The sequence below is a fragment of the Colletotrichum gloeosporioides genome, assembly GCF_011800055.1.
Source record: "Colletotrichum gloeosporioides strain Lc1 chromosome Unknown consensus_17, whole genome shotgun sequence".
Taxonomy (NCBI): domain Eukaryota; kingdom Fungi; phylum Ascomycota; class Sordariomycetes; order Glomerellales; family Glomerellaceae; genus Colletotrichum; species Colletotrichum gloeosporioides.
Genome location: NW_025544662.1, coordinates 2,718,511 through 2,742,759, shown reverse-complemented (window position 1 = coordinate 2,742,759; position 24,249 = coordinate 2,718,511). Strand labels below are relative to the sequence as shown.

General features: G+C 52.8%; 2 protein-coding genes across 2 annotated transcripts; both read right to left on the bottom strand.

Moving 5' to 3' along the window:
- Positions 1 to 5,402: 5,402 nt before the first annotated feature.
- Positions 5,403 to 7,361, bottom strand: GCG54_00011624 (putative RING finger protein P8B7.23; the record flags this gene model as incomplete). The annotated part of the gene is made up of 1 exon (XM_045411525.1): positions 5,403 to 7,361. One exon carries the CDS (start codon positions 7,359 to 7,361, stop codon positions 5,403 to 5,405), a length of 1,959 nt encoding a protein of 652 aa, XP_045268583.1.
- A 990-nt stretch (positions 7,362 to 8,351) lies between these two features.
- On the bottom strand, positions 8,352 to 12,275 carry GCG54_00011623 (uncharacterized protein; the record flags this gene model as incomplete). The annotated part of the gene is made up of 3 exons (XM_045411524.1): positions 8,352 to 9,872; positions 11,788 to 11,923; positions 12,253 to 12,275. 3 exons carry the CDS (start codon positions 12,273 to 12,275, stop codon positions 8,352 to 8,354), a joined length of 1,680 nt encoding a protein of 559 aa, XP_045268582.1.
- Between the last annotated feature and the right edge of the window lie 11,974 nt (positions 12,276 to 24,249).

Genomic DNA, 24,249 nt, shown 5'->3' with positions numbered 1-24,249 from the left:
AAACTGGTAGTCTCTGATGAAGGACTCTTTCCACGGGGGTGGTGGCGTTTTCATGTCTTTTTTTTCTTGTTTTTGTTTAATGTTTAAGTTGAACAAAGTTGTTGGATCGAAGGATGGGTGGATGGATGGATGCATGGTTGGACTTGGCTTTGGGTTTTAGATATTCCCTCTCTCTCGGCTTTGGCACCACTACCTCTAACCCCTTTGGATCTCTTGAATTGGTAATGTTCAGTTTCTAAACACCCTTGGCCTGTATGGACGCGCGTTGTGTGTGTGAGTATTTGATCCCGGGCTGGAATTTGCCGCTGCTGCAGGGTTCCCTTTCGTGCATGGTTGGGCGGCTGTTTGTATTGCATGTGCTTTGTGAGCGAAGATTGTGGGAAGCATGCAAAAGGGATTTGGGCACTGGACCATCGCGATACCGGCTGGGCCGGAGTGAGTTGGGAGTTGGGTAGGGAGTTGTAGTAGACTGAATTGAACCAAGTTTGGAAGGCTGGTGGTTGCGAGTGTGAGTGACTGCTGAATGAGGTTTCCATGGCGGATGGTTGGCGGCTTCTCGTGCTAGGAGGAAAAGTATACATACCGTCAGTTTGCCTGTACGTCTGGTCTGAGGAGACAGGCGGCAAATACTTCTTTCCGGTTTGAGTTAACCTTTTCGGTAAGGTGATGACAGTCGAAGGATCTCCAAGGGTTGAGTCGTCACGGGAGGAATGGGTGGATTCAAGTACTGTTTGTTGTGGGTTTGGGGTCTTGGTCTGGTTGCGGTCTCGGGGCCTGGCGGTGTATTCTTGCGGGATACTTTGTCGATGGTCAGGCTGTTGCTGGGTCAGGTTTTGTGAGGAGGGGAAATGGGGTATTAGGGCAATAGAGCCTGGTTAGGGTGGGCGGGCTTGACTGCAGCAAAGCTTGTTGGATGAATGATATTTGCTCCTTGACAGAGCTGTCCATCGCATTGTCTGAAAGGAGTTCAATGTTCAGGATGGCGCCTATTTGAAGGCTGGGTTGCTGAAGATGGTGAAGAATCCTGTTCATCTTCTGAGGGAGGGTGGGATGGGTATATAAGGACTCGAGGCCGGTGGCTCCAATTCTTCTGCGGACCCCAATGCCTTGTTCATCATCGTCAACGACTTCCATGCTCAGATATGAATTAAGCAGCGAGATCGAAGAAGCCCGAACTTCTGAATGACCTTTTCAGAACCTCCTTTGGGGGTCGTCCAATGCGCGTCTTTGAAAGTGAAGACTCATATACGACGGACGCCGACGGACGAGGGTGGACGAGGGTGGATGACAGAGGAGTGTGCGATATGCGATGGAGTGCTACTAGTCAGAGCCGACGATCAGAGCAGCTTGTGGGCCAGTTAACCTTAACAAGGCATAGAACGTAGATTGCGAGAATGGCGTCGCAATTCTTCTCCATGGCTTTGGGGGGACGGACGTACGTTTTGATGTGGGTTGGTGTTATTTATACCTGTAGGTATCTGTTGTATTGACGACAGCGATATGGCTTGTTGACCGCGAAGAAGTCAATCTTACTTTTGAGGGAATCTATTCCAGATGTATACGTTAGATTTATGGAATAATCAACGGGAACACAAGATCTCTATGCTGACACCGTAGGGTAGGGAGAACATGTTGTGCGACGGTGGCCGGACGTTGAGAAGCACGACTACTACGGGCGCATAAGCCAACTGCGAGGCCGAGTGGAATGATATATTAGGAAGAGACCTCGCATGTGGCATAAAGCATACCAATTTGGAAGCTGGGATAGTCGATCTTCAATGCGTTTGGCCTGTACACAAGTAGCCTTGCAGCCCTTTGGGGCCGTAAATCAGTCATCCGTTCGGCTGCCTTGACAGTCGCAGCGGGTCGTACATATGGAGGCTAGAATACCTGAGAGACGCACCAAATGACAGACAGTGATTAGAATCGGATTCAGGGGTGGTCTACTGTGAAAACTCCTTTTATGAGTGACTATGTAGTGGTGTGAGCAACTGACGTGCCGACGTCGAGGCCGCCCTCCGCCTTCTATCGGAACTGTGGTGACAAACCCTGATTTTGCCCTTGATCCTTTGTCTGCTTATGTCCTAAGCTACTTATATACATAAGAGATCCACGGCAGGTTCGTGCTTCCATGTTGTTTGAGCCCAGGGCCAAGAGTGACTCAGTGTTGATGTGATTGCTGTATATATGTATGACAAGCCACAAAATAGTCAATTATCCAGGCCAATGCGAGCCTTCATTATCATTTTCTCAAGGAGTCATCACCAGGAATCAAGTGCGCCTCGCTGAATGCTAAAGAGGTTCTATTGTATAAATGAGTTTCCTGTTACATCCGCAGGTGAGTTCCGGTGTATGTGGATACGAAAACACCAGGGAGATCGATAATGGAAGCTTGGCGATGGAAGAGGGAGTTTGCTGTAGACCCTCGGCTGATAATAGGCTCGTTCCCAAACAGTATTCGAGTGATGGTGTTTCGCTGTTGATCCTGACAGAAGCACATTGGCCGTTTGAAGATGGCAAGTCATCTTGTGAGCGAGGATATTTGTATTCAGAAGATGAGGTCTTGTCGCTTCATGAAGCGGTTGCAAGCCACGCAGCCAAATACAGTCAAACGCTACTGAAACCGCTATTGATCGAAATGCGGCTTGAACTTGCGGGAGGCAGCTATAAAATGTGCTGTTCTGCTGGTCTCTTCGGCGTTTGCATCACAATACAACTTAGCGTACGCATGAACTCCTGAGGTTAGGCTACCTTGGACAGGATTGTTTCTTTTACTGGGTCCAAATAGCGCGACCAATGCTACCTCTGCGACGCTGCGGTCCGTTCTACAGGCTGCGATTCTCTAGATTAGTTCAGAATACACCAGTGAGCCTAGACAACAGGGAAGAGAGATGAACAATTTGAGATGAACAACAAGCGGACTATCAAAAATGAGCACCCTGGACTTTGTTTGGTCCTGTTTCTGACCAGGTTCCCTCGTTCGCACCAGAACGAGCTGTTGGGGGTGACGGATTGAAGGTGGGCGGCACCGATGGTACACACAACTGCGTCATTTCCCCTGAATCGGAAAGCTCAGTCTCTCACCTTGATTCTCTACTAATGACTGAATACGTGAACGACGAAAGACGGAACCGGAAACAAGAAGCCTGCAATAGATGCTCTCCCGCCCTCCCATCTCATGACTGACGAGGCTCATCGGAGTGCTTGGCTGATATGCCTGAAAAAGGATATCCTCTGGCCACAAAGCCAGTAGCAAATATCCCACAAAACTAAAACAGCATCGGTTGCAGAAGGTGAAAGAGGCTATCGGGTCTCTGATTCATAGCCGTTCTTGCTCCAACCACAAGCCGGAATCAGAGATGTCTAGAGATACAACTGCGATCTCAGCTTGTACCACATTATCAGGCAAAGCCCTTTTTCCGTAAGATTTCGCTATCACAAGTGATGTTCAAGCTCGTTGCAATATGTGGCTTTGAAGTTGAAGTACTAATGTACAGTCCGTTGCGTTGACAGCGTCCGCCCCCAAGTTTGACCCGGAAGGGAAATTTTCCGCTAGCCTAGAAACCCCTTAAAACCCCCTAAACTTCACACTTTAATAACTCTATGCGTACACAATGCGCGTAAATAAAAAATATATCAATCGATAGCCCCCGACTAGGTAATTATAATGATATCTTTTTTATTTACACGTATCCTCCCAGATCTTGCGAGTACTAAAATGCTTCGTCACCCGTACGCGACAAGTCATCAATCTCTCGCAGTGGCTATAAAAGGGGACTATCAGTATGGTTCACTACTCACAAACCGATGGCGTGTGTGTCTGATTGACCACACACAGTCTTTCCTTGCTCGCATTCGGCTTTCTAAACCCGTAAAGACTCAGAAACGACGCATACATATGATGACGTACACATGACCAGATGCCTCTGAGTATAGCCCCAAAGCCCCCATGGGAGTTTACAAGCGGCGTTGTCCAGTTATACGTGCCACATATTTCCATCCAGACCCAGACAGCGGATGACCAAACGTTCGACCATACCTGTAACACCCGCAACGCTTTAGACGCACTTCAAATTGCTGTCGAGGTTTCCATTCCTGTCCCATCACCCGAAATATATACTCCCGCATCCAGGCTAGCCGAACTCTTACATCGTCAATACTTCTCGTGGTCCTATATAGGGCCATCGGTAGTCTTTTATCTACTCGAAATACGGATGATACTCTGTGTACATGATCTTTCCATGACTAGAGACGACCTGAGAAGGATACCTACGCAGGCGTCAGCTACACATCCACAAGACCCTGTAAACATAAACCCGAGCTAGCATGCGTCCTCACGCTGGCGACTATCCGGATATACACCCAATACTCCCCGAGAAACCGAGACAACAGGGACCCGGTGTCCAAGTCGCACTCGCCATCTACGAAATTGAGCATTCCCCGGGCCATAAAACGCAAATGGCTATAGTTCCAGAACCATGGCAGATACCAACCATTTACTATCACGATGACCGGCAATCATTGCTGTTCAATCTCGAACTTCCAGCCCTTGGACGCATTATATACCCCCGGCCCTTCTTCCCGGACCAGACACAGCCTTCGCCACAGCGCCGATCTAGTCAATCTCAAGACAGAAAACCAGCCTGCGAGCATGGGAGCAAGGTATAAATACAGACTTCATTCGTATCTCTGTCATACCCAGCAATGAAACAGCTGAATCTACATAGTCGTAGTTCAATTAGAACCCAATACTCTTTCCATACCCAACCGACACAAGCAGAACATCTCCCATCCCAATTGACTCATTCCGTCCTCGACTCAGGTCCGGCCGCGTGTGCAGTCCGCATACCCTGCCCCGGAAGACGGACGCCATCCACCGACCCAAAGTGCGACTCCATCTCGCATCGGCTCCAAAGCAGGAACGGCACCAGCTTAACCCATCCGTGCTGATGAACCACGATGCAAGGACATAATCGCTCGCAGGATTTCGCATCCATCATCCAGCATTCATTATTGCCCCGGTTCACATCTTGGATCCATCAAAGGACTTTATGTACGCCCAGCTGCGCATCGACCTGGCATCTGAGCCCATCGCTACACAAGAACGGTCATTGGAGGGCGTCACTGCATCTCCCGAAGACGATAACCTCAAATTTAACAAATTTATTCAAGGCATCAGTCCCTAGATGCAGATGGCCCCCCGTCCCCTGACAGACCCTTTATATGAATAAAAACCACCGCCCACCTTAAAAGCAATGGTTGATAATCTTACGCTGATATTGTAGATTCTTGTGAGCTGTATGAAGCATACTTGTAACAACACGGCAAACTGCCTCCCCACGCCTACTCTACTGACTCTACCTCGCTAATCTTGAGCCAGACCGTCTCCTGTAACGCCGACTTTAACCGCCCCTTCTTCCGCCGGTGCTCATCAGCGTGATCTTCTGCTTCTTCTTCTTCCCCTTACCGCCGCCACCACCACCACCACCACCACTAGCACCCACAGCTGCTGCACTGCTGCTGGCGGTGGAAGCGCTGGGTTCGTTAACGCCCATCGCCTCCATCTGGAACGACAGCTCCGCGGCGCTGAAGACGTCTTCGTCCTTTAGCCAGCCATCGTCCACGGCGCGCTGCGGGGCGAGTTCCGGCGACCCGTGGACTACGTGAGTTCCCCACACCGTCCTCTGTGTAGATGGACTCGTGGAAATGGAAGCGAGGTGCTCGAACCCGGGTCGCGGGTCCGGTGGCGTGGCGCCAGCATGACTGGACAGCGGCTGGAACTCCTCGAGGTTCAACGCGGGGACGTGGTCCTCTTCGATCGGGCCGTAGTCGCGCCTCATCGCAGCCGTGCTCTTGAACTGCGCGGCCTCGATCCTTTCGGACTGAAGCCTCTCGCGCTCCTCCTGCACAGCCTTGTCGCGGTTGCGCTTCCTCCTCCGGCCAATCTCGTCCGCGAACTTTTCAAGCACATCCGCCGACACGATGTCCGTCCAGTCACATTCCAGAAAACTGATGCGGCATCCATACGGCAAGTGGCCCAGGTACTTGGCCCGCTTGCGCTGCACCTCATCCACGACGTGGCCCGTGGAGATGTGCTCGACGCGTGGGAGGAGTGTTGATGGGAACGCCGAGAAGTCGCCATACTTTGTCTTGAGAATCCGAATATCGAGCGCTGAGAGGTATAGATGTGGTTGTGACGAATAGAAGTAGAAATCTGGCTGCACCGACTTTTGCGTTCCCGCCGTCATCGAATCATTCTTGCCGAGATCTTTGACCTTGTCTTTTGACGCATTGATAGCCCGGATCGCCTTTTGTGTCCACTCGTCGTCTTCATGATATAGTAGCTGGTCCTCTGTTCCCTGCTTCTCCAACGCCTCAATCTCCTCGTCGTACTGCTCCACCATGTAATCACCGGTGCCCTTCATCATTCTCGCGTAGTCTAGCACGTTCGCGGCAAAGTGCCACGGAATGTCATCCGCCACGTTTAGCGCATCAGAGCCGTTCTCCCACGGCAGCGCGAGCGTCGACTTGGCGGTGCGCGCCATCAGCCGCAGCACCACGTCGTCGCCGACCCGCGGTAGAGGGCTCTCCTGTCCCGCGTAGAAGCGCACCGGTCGCGTCTCATGCAGGTAGACGCTGTCCTCGCACAGCGGGCACTTCTTCCACTTCAAGCCCTTTGAAGGCTTGGAGTCCTCGTCGGTCGTGGTGTTCATGAATCGGATCAGGCAGGACAGACAAAAGATGTGCCCGCACTTTGCCATCCTCGGCGCGACCGGCTCGGACAGGCAGATCGGGCAGCTCGCGGCCTGCGACTCGGACGACGCCAAGATCTGCAAGACATTGTTCCAATCGATATGTACGTCGGCGTCGGCAGCCTGACTGGAGTAGCTGGCCTCGGGCGAAACGACGAAGCGGTAGTTTGCGTGGACGTATCTCGCCTTGTCGTTGGCGTGGTGTCCGGAGCCGGGGCCCCAGGTCGGATTGCGCCTGTAGCTCCTAGCATACGAGTGATGCTCCGCAAAGGGTCGTGTTGGCATGCTGTAGTTGAGCAGGTGGGTGATGGAGGTCTGTCCCCGACGGCTCGAGGGGTTTCGGACCGCCCTCATCTCGGCGAAGGCGTCATCGTCATCCGGGTTCGGGTGCCCCCTGTACTCGCCACCGAGTCCCGGCCGGCGCTGCATCTTGTGCTGTTTCCTGGCACTCTGGCTCTTTCGAGGGGCACCTTGGGGATGGGAGGGGCTGGCTTGTGCCGGACGACGGTTGGATTCGAAGCTCGTGGTGACGGGGCCTGGCTGGATCGCAGGCGAGTGGGAAGTCGACGCTGAAAGGGACTTGCCCAAGTTGGACGGTGTCGAGCTCATATTCGGCTGTTCGAGGATCGGGGTGAGTGTCGTGAGAGTCCTCCCTCCCCTGGAAGCGGCAACAGTCTCAGTTGCCCCCCCAGCTTGGTGTCGTGATGCAATGCGGCGCGAGGGGAGGAGTAAGGAGAGTGGAAGGCGGCGACGCGGGGCGGCGGCCTAGTGTGTTGACTCGAGCGTGAGGTATGCTGTCCGCCTGAGCTGGGGTCCAAGGCCCTCTCCTGACGATTCGATTGTAGATGAATGAGATGCAGTTTGTAGAACCAGACGGGGTCCAAGGTGGACGGACCCCATGAGTGATAGGTGGGGATCAGGTAATCGGATGTCGAGAGGATGCAGCGAGCAGAGCAGTACGTAGAGTCATTAGCGGGGCAAATCAAAGTTGCCGTGACGAGGAAACTCGGGATCCGGGGATACGTACTCTGCCATCATACCATCACGTGATCGGCGACTGCCGACAGATTCATGGACCAACGCGACGTTTCGTCGAATGAAGTCAAAGAAAGGCGACATGCATCCAAATGAGCCAATTGCGAAGAGACGGAGAGACTGCATGCGCGGTCCACTCCATTGACGTGGGGTCGTCACCTGTGATGTGCTTGGCCTTCACGTCATGGCATTCACGACGACATCTTGATTGAGCGGATCATATGCAGATTAGGCTCGAACGAGGTATTATGGTACAAGATAGTCCGATGCAGATGAGCCGTGAAGTAACAACGAAAGCAGCAAAATCAAGGGAGGCGGCAGCCCACATTAATTATAGAGGCTCCTCCGCCATGCCTGTACTTCCAACATCCTCAGCACCCAGCTGCCATGCTTCATTCTACCTCTCGAGCTCTTGCACATGCAAAGTGGACCGGGGGAATCATAGAAACGACAAATAACCCAAATACGCAGCACCCGACAAGACAAACCATATGAAATGAGGCGAAACACGCAGCCGCCCATCCACCCGCAAGCCAACGGCGGACGTCATTATCATTAAGCCGCTTATTTGCTGTGCACCTTGCTCTTGAGCTTGCCGATGAAGGCGCTCAGGCGGTTCTTCTTCTTCTTCTCGGTAGCCGCGGGGCTGTCGGTAGCCTTGTTGGTCGTGCTTGGTGATGTGGACTCGGGAACGGAGGAAGCGGCCTTGGCAGGGGTAGCGGGAGCTTCGGGCTCCTTGGTGGTGGTACCGTTGGTGCCGTTGACAGCGTGAGTGCCGTTGGCCTCCTTGGGCTCGTCCTTGGTGACAGCCTCCTTGACCTCCTCCTTGGCGAGCTTGGCCTCCTCCTTGACGGCCTCAGTCTTGGACTTGTCGCCCTCCTTGACCTCCTCCTTGGTCTCCTTGACCTCGTCCTTGACAGCCTCGGTCTTGGTCTTCTCGGCCTCCTCGCCGACAGCGGGGACGGTCTTGACTTCCTTCAGGAGCTCGGCCTCAACCTCCTTCTTCTCGACGACGGCCTCGGTGTTGGCAGCAGCCTCGGGGCTCTTGCCAGACTCGGTGATGGCCTCCTTGACGACGGCGGGGACCTCAGGGGCAACCTCCTCGCGGGTCTCCTCCTTGACCTGGGTGCCAATGGCCTCCTGGACAGGGACGGGCAGGCTCTCCTTGACGGGCTCGGGAAGCTTAGCGGCCGCGTCGGTGGCAGCGACGGTGGCCTGGTCGACGGCGGGAGCGGCAGCCTCGACGACAGAGTCCTTGGCGGCGACGGCGGCGGCGACGGCAATTCCACCAGCGGTGGCAGCGGTAGCGGCAATGGCGCCAACGTTCTCGGACTTTTGAGTTCCGAAACCGGAGGTGCCCTCGGAGGTAGAGGGGGCCTCGGGAACCTTCTCGAGCAGCTCGTCCTCAACAACAGCCTTCTCCTGGACGGCCTCGGGGTTGGCGCTGGCCTCGGGGTCAGCGTGGGCCTTCTCCTGGGCCTCCTTGACAACCTCGGGAACCTCAGCCTTGGTCTCTACGGGGACCTCAGCAGCAAGAGCAGCAGTGGTGGATGTCGGGGCGGCGCTGTTGATTGTAACGTCGGCGGCGGATGCGACAGGCAGGCTAGACTCGGGGATAGTGGCGCTGGTGACGGCAGGGACGGTGGTCTCCTCCTTGGACAGGCCGGGCAGAGCGCTCGAGTCCTCGTAGCCCTCCTTGTCGAGCTTGACGTGCTCGTTGATGTCGCCAGCCTTGACGGAGGCGGGGAGAGGCTCGCCAGCCTCGACCTTGATAGGCTCAGCAGTAACGTCCTGCGCGGGGAGGGGGTTGACGCCGAAAGAGACCTTGTCGAGCTCATTGGCGGGGGTGACGGGGAAGCCGCCGGGAATGTCAGAGGGGGTCTCCTGGGGAAGGTCGTCCTTCTCAAGAGGGACATCCTTGGCCAGGGCGGCGGTGGTGGACTCGGGGGTGACGGTGTTCATGACGGCGGCGGTAGAGTCTTCCTTGACGATCTGATCGGGGGTGAGGAAGTTGTTTACGTTGCCCTCGTGGTCGGGTTCTTGGGGGGCAGTGTGATCTGTGATCCAGTTATTGTCGACGACAAACTGTGAGGGGGAAAGAAAGCGGGTTAGTTAAATTGCACGAAGCAGATTAGATGACGATGTTTTTAAGCGAGAATCAGTGTGGGCAGCGCAGTTGTTGGTGCAATGGATCCTGGAAAGATATGACGACGCGCGGACGACAAACTGGGTCAGCTGGCCGCGCGAATCTGGGAGATGCCGATGTTATAAAGGCGACGGGACCAGAAAGGAAGGTATGGCCATTGGCCTGGCCTGGCGTGGTGGAAGGTGGGAAGGCGCCTAGGGACCTGTGGTAAATTGGAATTGGGAGGCGGCGGTTCCTGGCGCGCTGGATGTTCCTTGGCCCAGGATGGGATGGCAGCTTGTTCCTGGTGCTGTGGTGCTACCTTAGCCCGACGAGGAAAGGCAGACGACGGGAGGCACACACACACACACACAACAAAACAAAACAACCCACCTCACACACACCTCATCGCACCACAAGGCAAGGAAAGGCCGGTGGTGCTAGACATTGTCATCTAGCCCGGTACCTTTGTACCCGAGATGATGGCGGGCAGTGTGGGATGTGTGTGGTAAGGCGTGGTGGTCAAGGTACGGCAGCGTGTGCGCGCGTGCTTGATTGCTTGCTTGCTTGCTGGTATGGCATGGCATCTGGCAGGTGTAGCCCGGCAAAAAAAAAAGTCGTCGCTGGTGGTGACAGCAATTGGACCAGTGACGATGGCCGGTGGCTGCTGCTGGTTCCTGCCGCTCCGCTGATGCTAAGCCAAACGCTGCGAACCTGTCCGGGCTGGCTGCATGGGACCCATGTCGCTGGCCACTGCTTTCGCTCCCCACCATTCAAAAAGAGCAATGAACCTGGAAAACCTTGTTCATTTCTTTTTGGAGCAGCGAGAAAGCGGAGCTCTGGACCGCTCTGCTCGGGTTCCGCCCATCACCTGCGCCAGCCAGCCCAGCCAACCGCCAATTGCCCAAGGCAACTGCGTCGATGAGCTGCGCGACTGAAGGATCATTGCGTCATACCGCGACCAGCCCGGGACAGTCGGCCAGCACGACGCCAGCCCCGAGACCCGCGTGAGCGACTTGCATTGCGCCGTGCTTGTGTGACTTGATTTTGCTTTCCAATCTACCCACTGCAGCGCGGTGCAGCACCGGACCGGGGTAATCGTAGACTGACTGCCTCTGCTGCTGAGGTTGCGCAGGGTGGAGAGCAGACCAAAAAGAAAGTGGCCGATGGGCTGGCACAAGGTCCAACGGGAACGGCAGACTCGCGCGATAGGGCGGCATGTCCGCAATGTACGATAACAAAGCGAGAAACAAGCGGCTTCGGGAGGAGACAAGAGCCAGCGCCAGCAACAAGCGACCTCGGTGGTTGTGGTTGGCTGCCCGGTGCTGAGTGCAGCGCAAAGCAAATTGCGGGAGCGCCAGGGGCCTAGACGAGCCAAATTGCGAGATTGATGATAAACCCCCGATCCCCTCTGTCTGACATGACATGCCGCATCCGAGACGGGGCCTGCAAAGCCTGGAGCCGACTGGAAGCGGGAGCAGAAGCTGGAGCTCTGGAAGCTCCCACCAGCTTGCGGCCTGGCAGCCCAGCCCAGCCCAGCACAGCGAGACAGCATCTCCCCTCCAATTCAGCAGGGCAGTCCAGTCAGAGGACTCAGCGGACTGGTTGAGCCAGGGACCTTGGAGACGTGGATGTGGCGCACGGATGCTGTCGCGGGCTGGGCGAGGCGTTCGCTGCTTTCGATCGATGCTCGTGTCGCAGCTCACTCAATCTCGCTTTCACTGGCTTTGCCCCTCCGTACCGTCCGCCTTCCCAGGAAAAGTCGAATTGCGCCGATAAGGTGGTCTGGAAGTGCCGCCGCATGGCTCCGGGTCCGGACGACATGAATCAATGGTGATGTGAAAATAGAAATCGCCCAAGTTGGCGGTTACGAACCTTGTAGTAAATCTTCTCCGAGGCCTCGGGGAGAGTAACAGTCTTCTCAAAGGCGTCGCCGACCTTGTCCAGCTTCTCGCTCTTGGTCCAGTTGTCGAAGGTGCCGGTAACGTAGACCTCCTCGGCCGGGTGAGCCCTATGAGAGACGGGAGTGTTAGCAATGTCTCCGTTTAGCTAAATGCTATCTTTTCTTTTTTTTCGTCTTCTTGTGTAGAAAGAGTGCGATTCGAGGCCGCAAAGTGGATTCGCCATGTCCGTAAGCGGCACGAACTTGTGTGCAAGAAGGTTCGCATTCCGCATGGCAGACGACGGAAATATGCAAGCGCAGCCAGCAATCGCTGAAGCTACGGATGCGCAGTTCAGGTAGAGAGGTAGACGCCCATCGTTGCCGCATTCCAGTCCGGTCAAGAAGAGCGATGGCGGGGAGAGGGGGAATGCGAGTGTGGGTTTCGCGGGCAAGCGTACCAGGTGAACTTGAAGGTGCCCATTCTGATCGGTGTGGCGGTTTCTTATTTTTCGAGACGGAGTGATCAGTATTATTCCGGTCGGCGCAAGAGTATCGTCGTCGTCGGATACGGTGGAAAGAAGAACAGAATTTCGAATCGCGTCTTGCGAAGTAGGGGAGGGAAAAGGTGGAAAGAAAAGTTGAGAGTCGAGCGGCGGGCACCCCCAATTTTGCGCGCGTGGCAGCGACAGAAATATTGCTGGGGTCGGGGGTGGAACTGAGCTGGTCGCATTCGCAGTGAGCCCCAGGGTGCTGCTAGGTTAGGTAGGTAGGCAGGTACCTCTACTGACTGGACGGGAGCGTGCAGGGTATCCGTGGGAAGGAGGCACTCGTGAAAAGAGTTACAGAGCTAGAGCTACAGACTGATGGCGGCGCCAGCGGTTGGCCTGTGCCTATCGTGCGCTGTGGCTAACCAAGGCACCTCAGGTATCCGGCCTATGGAAGATGGTGGTGGGAGACGTTGGCGGTCTGGAAGTCTGCGGTCTGCGATATGCGACCTCCGTCTCTTTGGGCTGGACTGGACTCTGGACTCTGGACTCTGAGTGTGACTCCACTCCACATGCACCGGCTCTGCAATGTGTGGGTGCAGTGTGCAGTGCTTCATCATCGCTGCAGCAGCGGTGAGTGTCTTGAAATGACGACAGCTTGAACAAGCTTGTGCAGCTGGCTTGGGCGTCTGCACCGCGGGTGACTTTGGGTACTGTGGCCAGTCTCGGCTCACCTCGAGTCGGCCAGTTGCAGCAGAGATCCCCATCTTCAACGGTTTTGTCTGGGCTGCTCGGCATCCACAGCACATGTCTCTGACTCTCTGACACGGGGTCTCAGAGTCTCTCTCTCTCTCTCTCTCTCTTAGTGAGGATGGAGTATTGCTGCTGCTGAAGATGAATCCAAAATGTCCCCCTGATTTCCAAGCCAAAACAACCCCTTACTGACCGACTTCCTTTCTTCGAGCGGTGGCGGACTGGAGGAAACGGGTGCAATGACACGCCAAAAATACATTCGGCCCCTTCGCACCCAAGGCATGACTAGGCGCAGGAAAAGCTCGAGAAGGTGAGGCGCCGCCGTCACAGCGTCGCAGTGTTACAGAAGGGGACAAGCGCGGCAGCAGCACCTTCCTTGAGTCTTAGCTTCCATTTCAATACTACCTGTACGAATAAGGTGCTACCTTCCATTGGGACGACGACGACGACAACTGAAAGACTCAACGGAAGGAACGAACTCTGTTAACATGGGCATGGCATGGCATGGAAGGAGCAATGGAGGCAAGGGCAACGGAAGGTGGACAGGGCAGGCACCGGCCTGCCCACCTGCCTTACGCACTGCAAGTAACTGCCCGGCTGCTCATGCAATCCACCTCGCCTACAATGTTCGTCACCTCAGGTAAGGTACACCTCAATGAATTGACGAGCGGGACAGTGGACTCGACCCTCGCGCCTTCTTCGCATGAACACTCGCATTAACAAGCACAAGCAGGACATCTTCCTGCCCTTCGAACCAAATGGAATGGCCAACTCACGCAGCATCATGTACTGCACTGCACTGTACACGCATCGCCGCCCAAACATCTTACCTTAGCAGCGTCGCATCCGCCAAACTCGCCGTTGTCGTCTCCCCCACTCCGCCGCAGAAAGCCAACGCCAACGACACTCATCGCGAGCAAACTATCTGATTCCCAGCCTCTGTTATCCCTGCTCTCTTCACCTTACCTCTTCACCGATTCTTCCTGCTCTTTGCTTTGCTTTGCCCGGCTCTGCCCTGCTTTGCTTTGCCTTACCTCGCCGTGCCTTACCTTGCCTCGCCTCACCTTAACTTACCGCAGCACCTAAACTAATGCTAGCCCAGACCAGACCGAAAATACCTTACCACGCTCGTCTGTTGTCTGGTGTGTGCCTCAGAGGTGGGATGAAGCTAGGCTTGCATCTAATTTCGATTCCCAGCGCGCCACCGCACCAAGAGACACACACCTTTTTTCACCGTTCCTGTGGATCCGTACCTCGAATTGTTGCCCAAACCGCCTTCTCTTTGCCCGTCACCTCGCCGCCCAGGGGTTGATGAGTCTTTGTCTTGTCCAGAAAGCCCTCTTTGCGCCGGTTTGCGCGCCGCCGCTCCCACCGCCGGTTTGATTGAGCATCAATCCCTCACCACCCGACGCAACACTCGCAAACCGCCATCGGACTCTCAGGGCCGAGATCCTTGGCCCGCAGCTCAAACCCGGCCGGGCCCCTTGCCCTACGGATTGGTTCCTGGCCCTTATCTTCAGGTCAACCATTCTGTAACAATTTTGCTCCAGGATGGCACCTTTTCGTTGGGCACTTCTGTCGGCTCCAATTGCACCAATCCTACGGCAATGATCTGATTCTCGAGCTTTCTTCCCGCCCTCGCCGAACCGATCCTGCCACCCAGCCACCCCAGAGCCGTCTGCTCCTGCCATCTCGAGTCGGAGACGCTTCGCTGATATTACATCCCGCGCGCCCCTGGAACCAGAGCCAGCCACCACACGCCAACGCCAACCCCAATCTGCTGCTGCCGTCAGCCGCTGCAGCTACTTTGCTGACAAGACGGTCCGAACACACAACTCTGGCGACTGCTGACGCAGCAGAAACGGCCAACTTCGAGCCGAGCGTCAGACTTTCTGCCTCAGGGATGCTTTTACTCTGATGAACTCTGCCGTTGTTCAATTCCTGCAAAAAGGCCGGCTTCGCCATTTGAAATCATCTCAGATTGCCGCGCCTTCACTCTCACCCATCAGCCGTGGCGGCTTGCGTTCCACGCCAGAAAGCTCTGCCCACCTTCTGCCCGCCGTTCCACCATTTTCAAGTCACGCGTGACCTATATCTGGCGCAGTTATTTCCCGTAGCTCAACGGATCACCAACGGATCTCAATCTTGGATCTTGCCGCACTAAGAAATTTGCGGGGAAGGGGTGGAAGCCTCGAACTGTATCCGGGACTGCCCCCGACTGAGACAATCTCTGGTTCTCATCATCCGTCCAACCAACCCCAGCCACCTCCAGAGCCTCATGCGCGCGCGCGCGACAATGATCACCCTATCTCCACTGAATAATTTTCTTCTCTCAATGGGAGATGCCCCATAACTGATGTAAGAGCGCAGGTGGGCGGACAGACGAGCATCATCTTCGAATCAACGGCAGACTGACCCGTTGAATCTCATCAAATGATGACGATCGACTAACCCGGCACATCCTCGTTGCTAATTACCATGTCAACTCGGGTGTTCAACCGATGTCGCAATGCTACCAAGTCTCAAACGGCCAGGGCTTCTCAACAAGCACGTGCCTGCGGCGACGACGAAGGGTTCCTCATGGTGACTCCGCAAGGTTTTCATCACCGGCGTGAACGACTCCGGACGCGCCGAGATCAGTATTCCCAAGAGCAAAGTTTGAGCGTTCTAAGCCTCGGGAGAGACCCTCAAAGTTTCATCCACGTATGATTTCGTTTCCTTTACCACTGTATCACTTTCAGGGGTTGGGCGCGAACAGACCCTCGATTCCCCGGAGTTTGCGATAGGGTCGACGTCACGGCTCTAGCACGTGTCAAACATCAGATGCAACCTCGCCGTTCCGTTTCACTTCTCTCTCTCGAGCATTTATCCGGTGCGAGATTGCGCACCGTCAGCCGCCGCGGTCATATTTTCCGGGCGGGTGCTGGTCTCCATCGCAAACGCAGAGTAGTCAAGTGCGTAGCTTCATCCGGATCAATTTCCGGGCGGGATCGTTCGGGCGACAAGCCACATTGATGATCCGCAAAGTCCTTGAGATGCCTCTGCCATGTGTACTGAACGCAATGACTGGTGCACAAGCCAGATGTTTGCCTCCTTAATTCTTGACGGTCACGTAGATTGCGCTAGACATTTAGGATGATCAGTTGGTCTTGGTCTCCGCCTGGCAACTCTGGCGAAGCCACACGAAATGATGGAGTACGTGAATTGGGTCTCTTGTGATAAGTACTCTGAACGAATGAGCGAGCGCTGCCAAGAGTTTCAGGGGCGCTTTGAGAAGTGAAGACCGAGACTGAGGTTGGACTCAGGTGGAAGCTCAACTGCATTAGACCATGGCAATGGAGAACCCAAAGACGCGGGTGTAGAGGAGCTCGGCTGTCATTCAGCCCACCCACTCACTCATATTTAAACAGTGACGGCTTTGCTAGGCTTCAGTCTCGGCCAAGAGAAATAATGGCGTTCATCGTCTCTGAGCCCAAATTCAACAGGGAAACATTGATGAGATCTCACCGTTGAGGCAGTTGGATGGAAACCACACGAGCGGGGGTGGCGTGTCTGGTGGCCGGCTCTGTTGTCTTTGGTGTATTCGGGGGCTCGATACATTAGAAACGGCCGGATTGGTGGCGGCGATTATGTGAAGTGGTTTGTGTGCTGCCTGGTGACGTTGTGGGTCAGTAGGGAGTTCTTGACTTGCTTCGTTGCGGCCAGATGGTATGTATACACACACAATTGCGGATTCGTTCGCCATCACATTTGTTTTCTAGACTGTTGGACAGGACTGCAGGGCTCACTTATACAGGCCACTTGAGAGCCGCTCGACGCCCGTTAGCTTTAGTAGGCCGAGGGTGCGTATAAGAGGGTCAAATGCGCGGATCCATGCCCGATCAAGAATACAATGAGGTGTGAGTCTGCCATTGCATAAGAAATGGCACGCGGGCTTCACTAGTCTTGCACCGGGATCGCCAGGTTGGTTTGGGAGTAAGGTTATGTGCCAGCAGCGCTTGGTCTAGTGATCTGGTTGTATGCGGAGGAATACGTGCGAGGTGGAGGCGATGAATAGCGGAGAGAATGAAGATTCTGGTGTTGAGCGGGAATCGGGCTAGGATGGATCAATGTGGAGTAGCACGGATTCAGGGACTGGAGGAGTAAGACTTCTATGCCGACAGTGTTGATTGCCTCGTGGTGATGGTCTACGTCCAGTGTGCCGTGCTCCATTGTTGGAAAGTAGACGAGGGGTTTGATATATACTTCATGGAAGAGATGCGCTATCGTTGCGAAGGCGGAATCGGTATATACGCAAACTACAGGTGTATTGAGATGCGAAGCGGGCAGCCGGACAATTGGGTTTGCGTCACCCGCGATTGGTTTGGGGCGTTCACGGGATGGGTTTAGAAGCACGCCGGGATTTAGTGTCGAGTGCTCGTGAGCGGAATGCGCTGGCTGGGAGTCGTAGGGTGGATATCTTCACTTGCATATTTCAGGAGGAATACCTGGGAGAAAGAGGCCTTAGGCAGCGATGTTGAATATGTGTGTAGGGACATCTGATGAGGTTAACACCGAGCGGCTTCGGGTGGCTAAGTAGTTTCCTCCCCCTTGTGACTGTTTTGGACAGTGCGGTTTCTCTCCGGAGGACTAATTGCTCCAGCAAAGAGGACGGGAGGACTCCCCCAGAGTTTATATATGCGTTCCAAATGATAGGGATGCAGACGTTAGAGAACTGTGTCCCGATATCGAGCTTACGGTGAATATGAAGATGTTTGGGGAAACGAACAATTGGTGTACAAAAGCAGGGTGGCTTTCGAGTATGACTCTTTGGCAAAGAGATGGATCGTGTCAAGGATTTGCTGATCGGAGGCAAATGACATCGTCATTGGCTTCACGATACCACGTTGAGCCACGTGCAGTATGCAGTTGCTGGGTGAGATTTGGAGGAACACTTCGGGGTGACATTACTGCCGTCTTTATTCCTCTTCGATTCCGGTGTATTCAAGTGCTGTAGCGTGGCCTATTCGTTTGAGATTCTAGACTCTCTGCCTCGAGGCGTCTTGTTAGACATCATCGGGGTGATGCGTGGTGCGCATGGTCACCTTGCGTCGAAGCAAGACTTCGGTAACATTCGATTCTTGTTGCGCTTCAAACTATTGTTTTGCTCTTGGCGGGATTTATATCGAGAGGGGAATCACTATGGGCAAGCTTTCGAGCTTTCACGAGAGGATAGCGGGCACCCTGTCCTGTCTGGTCTGTTGGAGGCAGGTCTATATGAGTTGTTGATCGCTTGTATCATTCATGGTAATTCGTAGCATCGTCTAATTCCAGGCAGATTGAATCACTGCTGAGTTCCATGTGGCTACCGGCAGTGTCAAGATTGATGAATCACGGCGGTAGTTTTACAGCTCTGGGGGATCACCAAGCCGCCTGGATTTCTCTTTGGTCTGGAAGTATTCTGATACATCTCTGACATCTGTGTGAGACGGTTTCTCTAGTTTGGGGCATTTTCGTTTATGCATATCTCAGGGAGAAGGGGCTGTTGAGATGCACGGTAAGCGTCCAGGCTTTGTCACTTAGAACACATTTTCCTTGCTGCGCTCGAGATTGTGATAGCCCCTTAGGGGTATAATATATAAAAGTTGAGGTAATAGTAATTACAGTGAGGAGTCTCTTGCGAGGGATATGAAAGTCTGCTTGCTAACTTACCCGGTGGCTCTAGCTTTCAAGGTATATAAGCTGGGTTTAGATCACAGACTTCGCACCGCAAAGGAAGCAAGCCAGCACCAGATGCAACGTCGCAACTGACTCCTTCCTCTGAAAAGAGTCAGTGATTTCAAGTCATGGCGAGGAGTCTTCCGTAGCAGATACTAGAAAACATGATTTCGGTCCAACTGGCACGACTTCCCGTCCCGGTCCCCGGGCTCCACCACCGTTTTGAGTATATTCGACACTGATACTGTTAGAGATACCTGGGCTCTGCGGAAGAAGACTCGCTGAGAGTGAGAACCGCGTATGCCGGTGTAATGGCGACTTTGTGGCCATTTGTAGCGTGAGAAGAAAACAATCGACAGGAAAATCACAGATTGGTTGCAGAGTGAAGGCTTCCGGCCAGGTTGAAGAGCCTTTATACTCGTCAGATCCCAGTTGGGTTACTACGGACTGAGATAAACCATTGGACCTTCGTCATTTATTAGCTTCGGCTGCAGACTCACTCGGCTTGTCCTCGCGTCACCAAAGGATGGCAATGGAAGATCTGCAGCAAGGCGTCCTTCTCTAGACTGGAGACGGCGCTGTCGGAAGGCCCAATCCCCGAAACAACTGATTGTTTTTAGTCTGCTAGCTCTTACTGCAACTTTTGCGTCGTCTTTTGCGTACTTGTTGACAAATCTCTACGGATGTTGACAGGCGACGATCATGGAATGGTTGACTTCAGGGTGTAGAGTTGCCGTCGCGTTGGCAGTTTTCCAAGCGAGACGAGTATGCCCGAGTGAGTAAACAGACGGTTCACGTCTTCTATACGTACGGAGACTGAGGATATCTTCATTCACAAGATGCTTCCGATGTAGATCTCTCGTGAGTGATTGCGCAATTCACTTCAGACCTTGATAGTCTGTTTGGAGATTGACTTAAATTCAGCATCATAGGGGACTCAATTGCCTTGTTAGTGCATTTCTAAAGGCATAGACTCTGGGCGGCTTCGGACTTAGAGTCACCCAGAATCTGGTCCGACCAAGCACATATTCAGCAAGGGAATGAGTTCGTGGTACGACTTAATGATCTCTCATTGCGCATCTAAACACTTCGTCTTCTGTGTATTAAGACGGAATACTGCCATTTGGAAGATGGAGCTGCACGGCGCGGGATCACTTGTGCTATCTTGAGTGTGACGCATCATGTCCATCTGAGCGAACAAGTTGCGCCGGAATAGCTTCAGATGGCGACCATATTTCTGGGCGTTGTTCACATTTGGTCGCTTAGAATTCATAGCGCAATGTCACACTTAAAAGATTCCCATGCGACTGTTGTCTCAACGCTCTTTGATTCATTGCTCTAGCACGCAGGATGGTTAGTTAGCTCTTGTTGGAATGGGGGTCAAAGGTGCATCCAGGGTGTCAGAGCCTGCTATGATATGGCTGAGAGACTATTTTAAGATATATTTCCTTGTTGAGTTGTACTCCTAATCCAAAGATGGGATTCCTGGTTTCAACGAGTCCAGTCTCAGGGAAATCACCCATAGGGACCATTTTCATGTTAGCCCTGTTACAACAACAGTATACGTGAATACGTGTGAAAAGGTATTGAATATATTAAGACATTATTTTATAAGCTTAATTTCTGTTATCTCCTCCTGTAGATCATTCATATTGTGTATTCAGGTGACCTCGAAGTCACAAACCTGTCGCTATTGATTGCGATACCAGAGCCTCGGGATACCAGCTTAATCGGATACCTAACAAACACAAAGATGCAGGTGAACCTGATAATGAAAGACCAAACGTCAGACTACGATGTAGATTAGCGTCTCTAAATACGCAAACCAGAGCCATGCTGAAGCCTGCAGATGAAGAGGTTCTCGACGCTGAAGCTGGGTCTGAACGAATACGATCCCAGTCAAATCGGGTGATGCTCATGAGATAAGCGAGCGAAACTGTCAGGCTTCAAGTGTGTTGAAATTGAGTTTATACAGATCTCTGCTCAGTTGAAACCTCTGGAAAATGTCCTCGTCGGAAAACCACCAGCCTTAAAGATCTCACCATCAGGTCCTCTCGGTCGCAGGTTGGGGGGGCCGACCGACAGAGCCTTCTCAACTATTTATTTAGTCGAACTCACACCGCGTCTCTCATCCCTAGTATCCATGTCCACTGCTTTTCTCAAAGTATGAGAGAACGAATAAGCTCTCGCCGTCCTCGAAGGTGATGATGCCACAGGCTGCCCTGGCCTGCCGTTCTGTGGCGTTTGCTCTCTCCCATGTCGTCCACGTGAGAATGAAAGCTTACAAAGCGACCCCAGCTCAACCAAATTGTTTTGTTGTGAGTGATTTTCATCATTTTGCGCATCACATATACATAATTCCGAGCCTGGCTTTATACGACTGTAGCGGGTGGATGAAGCGCCTGACCGGTGGTTACGAGAGTGCTAGATATACAACGGGGTTTTGCGGGCATACTTCGTATAAATTGAGTGAAGCAAAAGAAAAACTCAACGAACAAATGTGATCTTAGCATCAAACTCTTCTTTTTCGGTGCCAAGTACCGCCTCAGACAACTTTATCTCCACGTCGTGTTCTATGCTCCCGCAACTCTAACCACCAACTCACTGGCATGGTAACCTGCATGCGACTTCATAGGGCGTCATCCGGCTTCATCGTACTTATCAGTTAGAAATGCTTCTCATGATACTCAGACATCGGAATAGATGTCCGGCTTCACCATGGTTGCTGGGGAAGGACAAAGCGATCTTCAGTGGGAGCCCGTGAAAATTGGTTCATAGTGCCCCAGCCAGCCAGAACATCTTCTCATTGTGTGCTTAATAAGAGCTTGAGCCAAAAGTCATATATATAAGTGCTTGTTCTGAGGCTGAGCCTTTATGACATCATCTTTGAGGGGCAGATTGGAAGCAGAAATCCCTCGACGCCTCATCCTCCGAGAAGCCGACGAGTATATAATCAATACAAGAACGCCTTAGTCAGAACCCCCAAACAATATCTCCGGAATATCTCTCAGACACTCCGAATTGACTGAAACGACGCTGTCACAGGCATGTCGGGCAAAGACACCGGCGGTTCTATGCGGATGTACCGCGGGTACCAGCCATCGCCGTCCGTTGTCCTTGTATTTGTCTCTGCATAAGATAAGGCGGGCAACACATCGGGCAAATTTTGAGTGTGAGCCCTAGGGAGTGGAAGTACGATGTAAAATCTACAGAGTGCGGCTGTCTGAACATTGTCTCATGCTTGGAGAGAGACCAAAATAACGCGACCACCAGTGGATTTAGAGAGATCACTAGGTAAAATCAGCAACATGTTTCAACTTTTGTATTTTCTTACGGCTTCTGTTCCAATATGTGAGGCCACCCGTCCATTTAGAAACAGATATAAGATAGACCTGAGAAGTAAACGTCCCCCAGAACAGCGACCAATCCTTCGCCGATCCAGTGCTTTGATTGAAATGTATGACGTCCCAGGTGTGAGGGCATTCCATAGGACCCATCTCCTATTCCATAAGCTCTGGAGATCTCCTCGGGAGCTTTCCTCGGTATTCTGTGGATGAAGACACCTGGACAGAGATGAGAGATGCTGACGATATCTGGGGCGGTCCGACTCTTGATCACCTTTATGAGTTTCTACAACTAGGAAGCCCAGGACTGATCGGGAAGCTTGAGAGTCGCCAGCTCAAGGGATAGCTTCAATGGACAGAAGAGAGCAAGAGCAAATTTTGTTTGCGGCGTCTTCGTAAACTGCCTCGGACGCCATCTTTAGTCTTGTTAGGGCTTCTGCCGGGCTACTTCCGGGTAAAGGCGGCATGGAGGCCTTGGACACGACTCTGTATTGATGGCGAAGGACATGTTTAGGAGCTTCGGACGCAGCCTCGAACGCAGCCTCGAACGCAGCCATATTTGAAGTGAACCACACCAGATTGCCTAACTTGCGATGTCTTCCGTTTCTATTCTTCATCAACCAAGCCTCATTCATGCATCTAATCCAACTCGCATGCGCATTGTCAACCAAGTGCGTACGATGACACCATGCAAGCATGTCTGGTTATGTCCTTGAAGTATTAAAAGCAATACAACGGCACCATTTCCATGGAAAGCACTTCTGCGACAGCGTATTGCTACCCGTGCCTGCACGGCTTTTGGAGTACCGTGATGCTCGTGAATGCCGTTTGCGATGCACCTTCACCAGATCACCAGAGTTAAATTGTCAAGAAAGGGAAAACACCTAAGAGTCCTTGAGAACAGGTTTGAGCCATATACAAGAATGGGGTCTCTCAATGTGCTTAGCCTGGCCCAATCATGCTCAGTCGAGGACTTCAGCTGCCAGACATTGAGTGAACTTGCGAACTCCGTGTACCTGTCGGAAATACCGTCGGAAGAAACTATAAAAGTGCACAAGATTCCGGTACTCAAGTCGAAGCAGACAAGGGATGAGGTAGAAGCGATGGGTTATTGTCCGGGTATGAACATGCGATCATGCCGAGGCGGTAACTTCAGACTTCGTGCGATCTTACACGGCCGTCTGTATTTCTTCCCTTGATGTCACACAAATCGACATTTACGTATTGGTTTTAAAAAAAACAATAACCGACGTACAATATGGAGAGACGAGGGGTCAGCACGATTAAAAAGACATAGGCATGAGCAGGTCTACGCTCGTGTATGCAAGGATCGGGCTACGAAAGTAAATCAGCTGCCTCTTCAGTCAAAAATGCATTGCTTAACAGAAGCAGTTATGGAAATTCTTCATCCATTTGTGTTGTGACGTAGTCGAAGCCATATTTTCTCAGTTTTTATAGTGAAACATACACTCTGTTGTGTTGACGGCGCCGGTATCGGTAGCGATTAACAACCCGAACCGGTTGCGGAAACCCCGATTACTTGCGATTGACAACTTAGTAACCAGGGATCTTGGTTATGGCGACAATGTGTTGAGTCATTCGACGCGCCTATCTGATACAGGAGCTCTATGAAGCTCAAGGACTACAACTGTGCCAATCTTGTGTCAGGACTGGACAACTGATTTACCATTTAGAATTTATACATAAGTTCAAGAGATTCGAGGCTTTGAACTTGCTGTTTTAGGTAGGTCGCGCGAGCGAGCAGCTGATCATCAACGGTTCTGCTCACAGCGAGTCATCGGCTTGGCCGATAGCGCTTCCCTAGGCCTGAAGCTGTTCGTAACAGAAGCACGTCCATAAGACACAGCACTGCAAACTTAGTTTAATGGGCACCGCTCTCTGTGTCGCTTGGAGTATAAAGGCTGCGCCTACCTTTCACACATGCGCTGGAATAGGCGCATCTTGCCATCTTGGGAGTTTTACGGCAAGTACGAGTAACAAATTTCATCAAGATGTAGAAATATATAGAGAGAGAGATAGAGACAGAGAGAAAGAAGGAAATGTCTCTACTTCTACACACACTCGTTTTCCTCCACTGCCTGTCCATTTATCAGAATCCCACGTTCATTAAAGACATTCGTTTTTCCAACTCTCTCGCAACATCAACCTATTCAAG